At 30.1% G+C, this 14,048-nt stretch overlaps 1 protein-coding gene across 1 annotated transcript; it reads left to right on the top strand.

The window, feature by feature from the left end:
• Positions 1–6,121: 6,121 nt before the first annotated feature.
• Positions 6,122–9,724, top strand: LOC115983972 (transcription factor MYB63-like). The gene is made up of 3 exons (XM_031106841.1): positions 6,122–6,458; positions 8,333–8,462; positions 8,688–9,724. Exons 1-3 carry the CDS (start codon positions 6,320–6,322, stop codon positions 9,538–9,540), a joined length of 1,122 nt encoding a protein of 373 aa, XP_030962701.1. The 5' UTR covers positions 6,122–6,319; the 3' UTR covers positions 9,541–9,724.
• Positions 9,725–14,048: the final 4,324 nt, after the last annotated feature.

The following is a 14,048-nucleotide window of genomic DNA, read 5'->3' on the forward strand; positions in this document are numbered from 1 at the left end:
TTTTTTTAATGGTAAATTGTTTCACCTGGTATTTTATTCAACCGATTGTCATTGAATTAAGTTCAAAGTAGTATTAACTCCGAAGAAGAAAGAAGAAAATGACTAATGAGACTGTGGTTTTTTTTTTTTTTTTTTTTTTTTCCTATATGTTGTCAAAGTTTGAATTTGATAAGGTAGGGTGTAAAACCCATATTTCATACTATCCAATAAAAGATTGTCATGTTAGCATTTATTTAAAATTTAATATATCCTACCATACTTAATCAGCATTTTACTTTTTTTTTTTTTTTTTTATAGAAATAATTACAATATGCTGTTAATTTAACTCGAACTCTTTCCCTTCATGAAATATGGTATTAATGAATGTTATCACGTGCGATAAGATGTATTTATATTTTTAGTAATATGATGATGTGATATGTCCTTATTGGATTTTGCAAATCAAAGTATTTACAATAAATACAAATAAACAAGTTAAAAAAAAAAACCAAAAAGAAAAGGAAATTGGTTTCTTTATTTATTTTTATTTTTTCAAATGTTAACAAACACGGTGTCATGCTTGTTAAGGTTAAAATGATATGGGATTCACTTCATTAAAAAATGAATAAATAAGGGAAATTGAATCAATCTGACTCTACAGTGTATAAAAATAACCTTAAAGTGTATAAATAAACCTGAAAAAATACTGACACAAAGACAATTTTTGATACAAAGTTTGATGTTATCACACTTAAGAAAGTTAAAAAGAAGAAAAGAAAAGGAAATTAGTTTTTTTTTTTTTTTCTTGATAAATGTTAACAAACATCAGTGTAATTTTTATTAAGGTTAAAATAATATAAATTCTACTTAATAAAAATAATAAATAGGAGAAATAATATAAAACTGACTATATAAAACTTAATGAAACTGATTCTATAAGTGTTTAAGGCCGACAAAACACTGATATATAGACAAAATGTTAACAATTTATTATTATTATTATTACTTTTACCTAGTCGGTTTTGTGGTCTCTGTACTTTTCAAGAATCCTGCCAATTAAGGTGAAACAGCGTTTTGTACTTTTGCATCATGAGTCATGACTAGCCAGAGCAACACGTGCATAATACGTGCTCTGTTTTTGGGTAAAGGTGATTAAAGCTTTTTTTTTTTTTTTTTTGTTTTTTTAGTAAGCATCTCGATTCTCGAGAACACTTACTTTCATAAATATTTACGATCAGGAGTTTTTTTTAAATATTTTGGTCGGTTAGGATTCATTTATTTTACTAAAATTAAAATTTTTTTTGGCTGAAAATATTATAGATAAAATTAAAAGTTAATATTTTTTTGAGAAAAAAAATTAAAAGTTAATTGAAATAGTATAGTGAGACACATAAATAATATCAAAAAGTATAGTGAGGCTCATAAATAATAGTAAAAATAAGCTGAATAATAAAATAAATTGACTTTTGATATTATTCATAAGTCTCATTGTACTACATTAGCTAATTTTTATCTTTATCTACAGTACTGTCAACAAAAAATTTTTAGTTTCAACAAAATAAGCAGATTCCAAACAGACCATTAATTGAATCCACATGTTATGATTGATAATTTGATATGAACAAAGTTTCTCTTTAAACTAATTTGGAAAGAAACTCTGAAGAGAAACTCTACAAACTCCTCATATATCTTTATATTGAATGTGAATTTTGAAAATCTAACCGTTAGATTGCATGTTCTTATTATATTCTTTATGTATGTAAAATTTCAAAAAGATCAAATATCAATTGTCATCTCATCAGACAAATGTTAAAATTTCAAATTTTATGATCTAAAATTGTATATAAAAATAAATTTATTGATCGAATATATCCAATTTGAACGAAACTTAATATACATGTTAAGAATATGAAATTCAACGGTTAGATTTTCAAAATTCATAAAAAAAGAGATATATAAGAAGTTTGAAAAGTTTCTCTCCAAACTATTTTTAAGAAAAACTTTGTTCATTTAATATACAATACATGTCATTAAAAGAATTACATGAAAATGAAATCACACCACTCACAACTTCATATTTTAAGAAGTAATAAAATAACCAAATAAGTTGTGAAAAAAGATTGTGTTATTAGTATTACTTAACTATGTTGAGCAATGTTATGAATACTGTTTTTGAAATTTGTTTCAGTTTGTCCATTGGAATAGAATGTTTTGATATCAATTTCAGCATACTGTTGCATACCATTTTGAAGTTTTGCTATTTTATAAATATATATTGATAAAAAAAAGCATATGAATTATTAAGGGTTTTAAAGTTTTTTTTTTCTTTTTTGATAGAAAGAGTTTTAAAGTTGTGGATCTAGTTAACGTATGTTTTAAAGGTACATATTAAATTATCTAGTTTTAAAATTATTTTTTTTAAAATTAAAAAAACTATCAATATTTTTTTAATTTCTAAAAAAAAATTAAAAATAAAAATTATTATATACCCTTAAACCACACGTTAACAAAATCCAATAACTAAATCTCACTCTGGAGACACGACTACTCTCAAATCTTTATACACTATTCCATTCCAAGTTACTGAAAAGGTTGTCAGTGGCTCTATAAAAATTTGTCTGCTAGCACACTACCCAAGCCAATTGCATTTCCTAATTCCAACATTTTTCTTATTTTTTATTATTATTTTTTCCTTTTCTTTTTACGACTCATCCGTTTAACACTTGTATACTATCCTTTTTACTTTTTCTCTAGTTGTCTTTGAGGAGTAATGGAAGAATGTACTCATTTTTAATAATGTTTGCTCTGTATTTTCTCTTTCTTTTTTTAAAAGGGGTGAGAATTTGTTTTTTATTTTTGGAAAAATACTAGAACTACAAACAATAAAACAATTTTACTGCAATTAACCATGTGGCAAGTAATAAGTGATGAAAAAAAGTAATCATATAGCAAGTTATAAGTGGTGAAAAAAAGTGATCGGTCCATATGAGTCCACATTTCAACCACTCATAAATCATCATATAGCGAGTTGTGAAAAAAAGTTGTATGATTGTTTATGATCCTAGCATTGATCTTATTTTTGGGTGAGAATTTTGTTCTTTTAATAATAATTTTGTTTTGAACATAGTTCTCTTTTTATTTTTATTTATTTATTTTTTCCGAACATTTGAGCACCATTCAAGTTTTATTTTATGCCGCATTCCTATTTATAAATGGAAAGTGCTGCTTCCATAATATTTTTACAATACTTTCATAATAAATCATAAATGGTAAATTGCTATTGTCTTATTGGTTCAAATTTAAATTTACAACTTAAATTACTTTTTTGCCTATCCATAATAACCGGTAACAACTTACTACTTAGAATTTGTTGTGAAAATATTATGGACATAACATTTCTCATTTATAAATAGAAGTTTTAGGTTTTAGCAAAAATACTTGGTATTAAGTAGTAAGACATTATTTTTTTCCATTTTAAACTTTGACTATTTTATAAGGAAAGTTAAACAAATACATGACAAGTTGTGATTGGTGAAATATAAAGTGGAACACAAAAAATGGTACAGAGGATTTGTATTCGAGCATAATACAAATCTTCTGCTTCATTTTTTATATTTCACTTTATGTTCTACTAATTACAAATTGTCATGTGTTTATTTATTTATTTTTTTTCCATTTAAACTTTGATTATTTTATAAGGAAAGTTAAACAAATACATGACAAGTTGTGATTGATGGCACATAAAGTGGAACACAAAAAATGGTATAGGGGATTTGTATTCAAGCAGAATACAAATCCCCTATACCATTTTTTGTGTTCCACTTTATATTCCATCAATTACAAGTTGTCATGTATTTATTTTTTTTCATTTTAAACTTTGACAATTTTAGAAGGAAATTTAAACAAATACATGACAAGTTGTGATTGGTGGAATATAAAATGGAACACAAAAAATGGTACAAATGATTTGTATTTAAGCAAAATACAAATCTTCTGTATTACTTTTTTATACAACTCGATCAAACCTAGTCAGGACCGAATGGGTTTATACAACTCGGTTAGATTTGTAAAATTTGTAAAATTACATCTATGGGTTCACTTTATTGACTTTTTTAATGTTTAATGTGTTATAATATGGTAATTTAAAGAGGAGATAATGTAAAGAATTTTTTTTTTTTTTAAATGCACTTCTTTGTCTATCTACCTACCTCCAAGTCTCACATCCTACAAAAGACTACTCTGTTATTGTGAAACCTGAATTTTGAATTATATTTGCAAAGTTAATTTAGGCATATACCTATTAATTTAATTTACATATTTTTGTTGTGATTTCTCAAACTTATTTTTATATATATACATTTATTTTTAAATTTTTTTTATTTGACCATGCAGTTCGACTGGTAATCCACTGGTTGAACTAATGACCCGACTCATAGACCAGGTTAATGTTCAGGCCGAGTTTAATAACTATGCTAGAAATGCCGTTTTGATGGTAGTTGGCTAAACCATTATTTCGGCTGCTTGTTTCTATAGTCCGGTCACTAGACCTTCGACACCAGTGGCTCTAGTAGTCGAGCTATCTGTTTTGGTGATTTGCTTGAAAAATTTTACATATCATACCAAACACCTGAAAATAATTTATTGGAAATTTTTTTATATTTCAATTTTTTCTTACATTTAAAAAAAATTTACTTTAGAACAAGCGGAAAGTTAATTACACTTAGGGTCCGTTTGGATACAGCTGAAAACTGAAAACTGAAAACTGAAAAACACTGTAGCAAAATAATTTTTAAATGTGTAAATAGTATCGTGGGTCCCATTTTTAATGAAAAAGTTGTTAAAAAGTGAAATTTGTGGGTCCGTGAACAGTACACAGGACCTACATGTGGCTGAAAATCAGTTGAAAAGTCAAGCTTTTCGGCTAAAGAAAAAAAAAAAAAAAAAAAAGGGAATGCAGAAACGCAAACGCGTCTGGGAAGCGCAAAAAACGCGCTTCCCAAACGCACTCTTAATAGAAAAGAAAATTCCAGCAGCACAACCCAAATCTAAATATGAGACAATATTTGTTTTTCATGTTATGCAATTACTCTATGGTCAGACCTAGTGTCCTTCGTCCCATTCTGTGGGAGTTAAATTCGTGAATTGAATTCCCTTATAAACTTTTGAAAAACAGAAGATCGGGGAGGCTTTCAACTTTAAAGGGTAGGGATCTTTTTTTTTTTTTTTTTTTTTTTAATTTTAATTTTAATTTTTTAATTTTAATTTATTTTATTTTAAATATGTTGGAGAAATTCTAGTGTAAATGGGTCCTAATGCATTCTGTGGAAATTAAATTCGAGGGTCGAATTCCCTTCTTTGCAATAGCATGAATGTGTTCCAAGCTCTAACTCCTAATGCATTGTGAGTGCCTATAGATTGTTAGTGCCTATAGATCATACTATTGTAGTTAAAAGCTCTCGATAATAATTTTTTATTATCAGACCAAGACACTAATCGGTTTTTTATGTAGGCAGGAATTGAACTCTAAATTTCTTATTCAACCATCAGATACTTTATCAATTAAGCTAACTGAAACCCACAAAACTATGAATGGACTTGAAAGAATGAGATAATCATAAATCCTTTCATTTCTGGTTTAGGATATGTTCTAATATTCACCCTGACTTGGTAAGAAAATCCTATACTATTGACCCTACCAAAAGTGAAACCCACAAAATACTGACATTGGAAGAAGCACAAGTTTAAAAATGGCAAGGTCAGACTAAACTTTAAAAAACATCCAAAAGTCTTGGATGTACATGCACTAGATAATTTACCAACAAATGTTTAAAGATCAATTAAGAAAACTCTATGTGATGTCATTTTTCAAATTGGATGGCTCTGATTTAGTCTCATGTGGACTATTATAAGGCTGTGTACCATGCCAAAATTTTCTCACTAATTATAAATTCAAATTCCAAATTGGATAACTACAGGAGAGCTTAGCTTAGTGAAGTAAAAGAAGACTATGTCATCATTAGAGCACAATATATATAATAAATGAATAATTAATTAATTTGTGGAATTATGGATTTCAATAATCTCCCTGGATCTACCCTATTTATTGCAACATCGGGTATGCTACTTCATGGCATGACCCGTGTGGCCTATTTGGAAAGTCCTCTCTCCATTTCTATATATATCTCTAGCTGTGACCCCTCACCACATATACAGACAAAGTTGATGCAGTTGAATGAATCTGATTCATTTGCTAGACTTGAACAAAAGTGGTTCTCTCTTTGAGTAAAGTGGTGAGAGAGTTCAGGTCAAGAGAGAGAGAGTGTGAGGGAGAGATTATATCATGGGAAGAGGAAGAGCACCATGTTGTGATAAGAGTCAAGTGAAGAGGGGTCCTTGGAGCCCTGCTGAGGACTTGAGGCTCATCACTTTCATTCAGAAGCATGGCCATGATAACTGGAGGGCCCTTCCTAAACTTGCAGGTAATTAAGCTCTCTCTCTCTCTCGTGCACAAACACATTTGTTTTTGCTTAACTAGAGTATCTGACCTCTTCAAGTATCTGATTATATTTAAAACTCCCACTGGCTTTCTTTCTTACACACATTATTTTTGTTAATGCGACTGTTCAGGACTTTTCTGATTATATTGAAACAGTGGTATGCATGCATATCGATCAATTTTTCACTTCATTTTTCTATGATACTCGAAACCTTGCATTTTCCTTGGTTTTTTCTGGGTTGAGTTTGGTACCATTCAAATAATATCCCTTTCGCAACATACAAGTCCCAAATTGTTAGATTCTTTAGTCTTCTTATTGAAGGTTCAATAACAATGATTCTCTCAACACTTTCATGGCCGAATTCGTAAGCCTTATTACATATCACCCTATAGTCAATGACTCAATAGTGCCGAATAAAACTGACAAAACGTATGCAAGTTATTTTTACGTTTTTCAATGTAACAATAGGCTCAAGTTTTTGACAGTCAGGAATCTGTATTGACAGTTGTTGGCTCATTAAAACCAATAGCATGAATGTGTCACAAGTGTACAAACTGAGTTGACCGTTGTCTTTCTTACAAGACAATTTTGAAACGTTTTTGCAACTTCTTTTGTCTTTTTTTCCCACCAATAAAAATTGACACAAACCAAACATGGATGGTATTTGAACAAACATGAAAATCACAATAAATTACATAAACGAAAACGAAATATTAGTTGTTAGTATTAGATATATAGTATATACACAGAAGAAATCTGTATTTGTTAATTTTAAAGCTATTTATTAAGCGTGCGTTTGGATTAGGTATTTTGCCCAATTCACGTGATTAACGTTTTTTTAGTAGATCCAATAAATACTGTTCACGTACTACCAAACTCAATAAAATACAGATTTAAAAATTATTTTATTACAGTATTTTCAACAATAAATTTTCAGTTTTCAACAAATAAGCGGTATCTAAATACACCTTAAATATAACAAATCACTTAATCACGGTTCCTCAAGTTTTGGAAATTGTATACACAAAATAGCTCATGAGTGAATTAGGTAAACCTGCATTTGGACCCAGTTTTTTCCTTTATGATCAGTGAAATCTTTATAGGTGTTAATTGTTTTTTCTAAATTTAAAATTTAAATTAAATTAAGCTTCCTTATTCTTACTTTAGTCCAATTGTGGGTCCCGTAAATCAAGTGTACATAATAATTTCTTGATTGGTTGGTCTTAAATAAAAGTTGAGGACATATAAAAAAAAAAAAAAAAGATTGCCACATACAGTAAGTAAAGGAAATCTCACCTAAAAAAGGCCAAGTTAGGAATTGATAGCAACTTCTACTCGACCAAACTTATTGAATCAAATTTCACAATCTAAGTTAATGTTACTTTTTGCTTGATAGCGAAGTACAAAAAGTAGAATTTAGGAAGATAAATAGACAACAAAGAAAAAAGTGATTAGGTAAAAATTGTCAATGCACGTCAAATTTGGAACACGTAAATATAATAATGAAATAGAAAAAACAATTGTATATGTGACGGCTAAAACACTAGGTATCTTTTGACGCCCCCACTATCAAATGTAAAGTCGTATATACATGATTATATATATAAAAAAAGTCATATTATACATAAAACCTTTGGAAATATTAGCCATTTTCGAGTAATGATTTTGAAAATGCACACTTGTGACGAAAAAAATAAGCTGTTAGTATCAAGGTGGTTGGAGAGTAGAAATTATATTTATATGAAGTCATTATATACTATATGTCAATTGTGAACAATATTTTCTCTCTTTTATTATTATTTTGTTACTAAAAATGTGAAGTGTATGTTCACATTAATTTCTTGTTTGATTTGTAGGATTGTTGCGATGCGGAAAAAGTTGCCGTTTGAGATGGATTAATTACCTCCGGCCAGATGTGAAGCGAGGGAACTTTACAAAAGAGGAAGAGGAGTCCATAGTGAAATTACACAAAGCTTGGGGGAACAAGTAAGATACTATGTACTTTTTTTTTTTTTTTGGTTGAATTTAAAATAGGTAGAGGGGGTGATCTTAGTTGACGTCTTCCACCTGAGCATGACCATAGTAACACTTTACTACTAGGCTCGGGCCTGCGGGATATCTTTTGCAATACTTGTAGATAGTTGTATATTTTTCTTTTATTTTGGGCTTACTATTCTTTATGATGCTTAATATGATCACATTAATGTGCAGGTGGTCCAAAATTGCATCTCATTTACCGGGAAGAACGGATAATGAGATTAAAAATGTGTGGAACACTCATTTGAAGAAAAAATTGACTATGAAAGATGGTAATGTTCATGGAGATGAGTTATCATCCATAACCTCCTCATCCTCATCTTCATCTAGTTCGTTTACATCGCGCAAGAAACAAAACATAGGTGGTGGAATTGAGCATCAATCTGAGCAAGTCCCTATGGACAAGAAACCTCATGAAGAATGCAACTTGACACATGATTTTGAGAAAATTCAAGGTTCACAAAAAGAAGACACCGATCAATTTAGCCTTGGCAAGGACCTTATAGACCAATCAAGTTCTTCTTATTCATCTTATGATTCAAACGTTTCAAATTCTAGTCCGGTTGATGCGTTAAGGCCCGAAGAGCAAATGGTTTCGCTGTTCGATTATGGAGAACCTTTTGATGTTAGCAACATATTACAGGAGGTGAACAAACCAGATGTGGATAGTGTGAATGAAATCCCATTTGAGGCTGATGTGGACTTTTGGAACATGTTAGATAATTTAGATTCTGTCATGTCTAATGAAGTCCAACATAGTGAGGTGAATGCTTGCCAAAGCTCCAACTTTGAGGAGGAAGGTAGCAAAAAAGTTGATGAGAACAAGAAGTGGTTGCGTTACTTAGAAAATGAACTTGGATTAGATGCAATGGAGGAGGAGAACAAGGATATTTCAACAAAGGATGCAGCTCAGCCACTAGTCCCAGAAAATGTTTTAGTTTCAGATATTTTCAAGCCAGAAACCAATCCAGATATGGGTTATTTTGAAACGTGGCCCTCTTTGCCTCACAATTCTTCTGCTTTTTGAATAGGCCAGTAAAGTTGTGGTTCTAAGAGTATGTCAAAATTGACAACTATAGTAGGATTCCTAACTTTGTGATTGTCCATTAGGTCCTGATATATTATGAATGTTATTAACACATTACACAGTTGTGTAGAATGAACAATAAGCATGTATTGTTTATGAGTAAAGACTTGTCATTAACCCGTTATTGCACACTTCGTACACATTCCTTTTCAATTCGTGTTTTGAAAAAACGATTTTACAATTCTAACTGAAAATTGTTCCTCGTCCGAAGTAGTGGCTGTCAAACGTCTGCTCAGTGGGTTGGTGATATACTCCACTAATTGCCATTTTGTGAGACATTTTTATCTTCATGTTGACGGAATGATGACAAGTATAATTTGGAAGTATATGCTCTAGTTTCCCACATGAACTTAAATTGCACATACTCTTAATGTCAAGTCAACCAACAACTTTGATTGACCTTGATTTGACACTATCTGCTCAACAACATATTTGAAATATGATAGAGAACCTCGACGAAGAAAAAACTGGTTTTGCTAGAGTTTTCCACTGAAAAATTGGCTTGTAATTAATTGGTATGCCCGCATACAACTTTAAGCACACACCTTAAAAAGTAAGGACAACTTAGATGTAGTTCCCTAAATTAAATGACTGATAAAGCATAAATAACATTATTTTTTTCCAAGAATAATGAAATTTAATATAAAAAAACACAGCATCAAAGAAAGGGATTAGTGATTCTACCTTTAAGAATACCAACAGTATGAGAGTAGATTTAATTGATTTTTTTTTTATTTAATTATTTTTTTTTATGTGAAGTTTAAAGTGTCTCGTATAAAAGTATGGGGTTTATTATATCCCTTAGGGGATAAAGTTATGAATTTCTTTTTTTAAATATATATTTTCTATTAATTTTGGTTATAGAGACAGTTGACATAAAATTAGAATAGATTTATCGGTCAATTTTAAATACCTGACACAAAATTAAAATGGATTATCTTAACCTCTATGCACCATCTAGTACAAGTAGATGCCTAAACCAAAAAGAAAATAAAAAACAGAGGTTGAAAGTTGAAGTTCTACCTACCAAGTATTTATTTGAAGAAAATCTTAACAAACCAGAAGAAATGGTCTCAAATTTCGCTGCCAATTAATCATTCGAACAGAATCTCACCAAACTAAGTGAAGGTCTTATTTTGCTGCTTTGTTTGGAGCTAAGCTAGTGGCATCTTGTCAACGAAAGAAGGATAAAAATTTCTGGAAAACGATATCATCAAATAAAATGTGATTTGGTAACGTCAATGTGACTAGTGTGTAAAACTTGGCTTTAAGAGATGTTAGAACAAAAACAATGAATATATCCATTGACTGTTTAAGCACTACTATTACCATACCACAATGACTGGGTTTATGGTATTGCACACTCAAAGTCTAAAGTCCACACCTACTTTGATTTTCCATAAAGGCATGCATTATCAAATTGAAAACATACTGGATTTGTGTCAATTAATCATTTATCATATGTAGTAAAAGTAAAATACTATTTTAGTTTCTAAATTTTATCAAAAGTTTATTTTTTATTCTTAAATTTTAAAAGATTTATTTATTGCCTTTAAACAATTGAAATGTTCGTTTTTTGTCTCTAAACTATTAAAAATGTTTTATTTCTATTCTTAAACTATAAAAAAGATATTTTTTTTTCATCTTTAAACTATTGAAAAAGTTCTATTTTTATTCTTATTTTTGTCTCTAAAGTCTAAACTATTTAAAAAAACTCTTTAAAAAGTTTAAGGATGAATTTTTATTATTATTGAAGGACAAAAAATAAAAATATTTTACCCAATGCAATTAATATATCAAAATTCAAATATGCCGTGGGATAAAGAGAAACGTGCACAATTGTTTTTTAGACATGATGAAATTCTTATTCTGTTCTTGAGTTATTGAATTTGTTTCATTTTAACTCGTGGTTCGTTGAGTGATAATGTAACTAATTTTTCCTTAATTTATCCGCAAAATCCCAAATTTGTCATTGAGTTATCTTTATTATCCTAATATAAATAAATAAGTGATGCTATTCTAAACAAAAAGAACGTATATGTTTTTCTTTTACCAGGAAAAAACTGAATTAGTATTTTTATGACAAGAAAACCGTAAGTTTTTTTATAGACACTATGAAATTCTTATTTTGCTATGGAATTATTTAATTTGTTTCATACTAACTTGTCATTGGCTAGTGAAAATATTCTTGATTTGCTCTTGATTTAGACATTGTTCTAACACAATTTTTCACAAGCTGTCATAAGCCCACCCAAAGGAGAAGCCTAAAACATACGGACCCTATTAATAGGGTAAGGCCCAAGTCTTCAATTAAAAGCCAGCAAAGCGGCCATAATCATAAATTCTTGGCAGAAGCCCATAAAAGGACTACAAATACAAAATGATCCAAGAATCCACTTTAGGCAATGTACTTACATCTTAAGACAAGTTGAAGAAAGCCCATATAAGGCCCAAGAAGGAAAGCAAAGAGATCAAGAGAGTATGATGAGTTCAGCTTAACTAGACCAGCACAATAGAAATTAGTTTGCTTTAAAATATTTATTACCATCTCATCCCTAAAAAATCCAAAGTACTGAAAGTCCAATGAGTCAATGACATGCACCGCTAACTTCGTCCAATACACTTTGAATTGAGTTCCAAGCCACACACTTTGGGAGTGGGAGTGGGAGTGGGAGCTGAAACTTGGGGAGATAAAGACTTAGGGGTGCTTATTTGAATAATTAATATAACACATAGAAATACTTTAACCCAAAATGTCTAAGCCCAATGGGTATGTGTTTGAATAATTAATATAACACACAGAAATACTTTAACCCAAAATGTCTAAACTCAATGGATATGTGTTCAATTATGTTATATTAACCACTCATTTTTTTCTTCATTATTCAATGTGAATCTTCAATCATTATTCAATGTGAGACTTCAATCACATTCAACATATACTTGGGTGACTCTTTTCACAATCTGAATAAAATTTCCATTACTTATAAAAAAAAATACTATAAAGTGAGTACATAAAAGTGAGAAGTGTTGAAGTTAAGTCTTTTACTATTTTACATTTTCAAAGAATATGCCGACAGTGAAGCAATGAGAAAACAAGAACAAATAGCGGTCTTGTTGATCAGAGTAATGAGAAAAGTTAAGGCCCCTTAAAAGTCATGCCTTGGCAGCTTTAATGTTGGTTGAATTTGGGAAGACTTCATTGATGACATGACACCTTCAAGACGACAATGTTCCCCTCCCTTACAAAGCCTCATTTTTGTTTTTGTTTTTGTTTTGTTTTTTGTTTTTGTTTTTGTTTTTTTTAACTTTTACTTTGGGCCAAAATGTAAAATTAAGCAGGAATGACCAAAATAATTTAGAAATTCTGGAATCAATTGATATAGTTTGTTGCTTTGACTGTGATGGAATTGTGTGGTTGTTTGTACTGGTTTTGTGACCTGTACAAAAAAAGTCTAGCCATAGTGATATGTATCGTATTCTTTAAAACATTGCTTTAAATACAATAAAATGGGAGGAAAAAAAAAGATGACATGCGGCAAACCATGTCTAGTCTTTTGAAGATTCATAACCAATACAAATTTTTAGGATTAGGCCTTATTATGATATTTCTGGTTAAGGAAGATAAATTCTTTTCGATATGTCTTTATTTGCCAAGGGTGTTGCAACTTGGTGGCATATTTGACTCTCCTTCTTTAGGAAAATCAAGGTTCAAATCTCACTTCTCCCATATTTGTGACTAAAAAATAGAAGAAGAAGAAGAAGAAGAGAAGAAGAAGTTTCTTTATTTGTGTACACTCCATCACTTTGGGTTTGTTTGGTTGGGGAAATAGAAAAGTAGGATTATAGAAAAAGGTGAGAGGATGGAAAAATTAGAGGATAGTAAAAATTAATTTTTCCTTTATGTGTGTTTAATTGGAGGGATGAAAAACTTATTTGTTTGGTTAGGGTGAAAGGTGAGAGGATAGAATAAGTATTTTATATAAATTTACTTTTATGTCCTTATTTCATTATATATAAGAAGTAATTTATTTTGTAATAAAATATTATTTATTTATTAGTTAATAAAATAAAATTTTATAAAAATTAAAATATTAAGGCGAAAAAACCCATTTTAGTCCCTACATTTTCACGCGATTCTCACTTTGGTCCCTAACTTTTTTTTCCACCGATTTTAGTCCTGTGGGGACCGGCTCAAAATAACAGGCTAGCTGGGCCCTAGGCTCGTCCGAGGAGTCAGCGTGGCCCAAGCAATCTTTATTCAGGCCCACTGAGGCAAAGAGAACATGTCCGAGGGGTAATTTCTCCTCGGATACTGCAAAATCTGGAGCAAAGATACATCCAAGCCACTATAGTCCATCTTCCAAATACGTAAAAAGGAAGGAAACCCGAAATATCTCAGCAAAGGCTGCCACCACCACATTAAATGCCTTACAACTACTCTCCTG

This window comes from Quercus lobata, chromosome 4, assembly GCF_001633185.2.
Source record: "Quercus lobata isolate SW786 chromosome 4, ValleyOak3.0 Primary Assembly, whole genome shotgun sequence".
Lineage (NCBI taxonomy): Eukaryota > Viridiplantae > Streptophyta > Magnoliopsida > Fagales > Fagaceae > Quercus > Quercus lobata.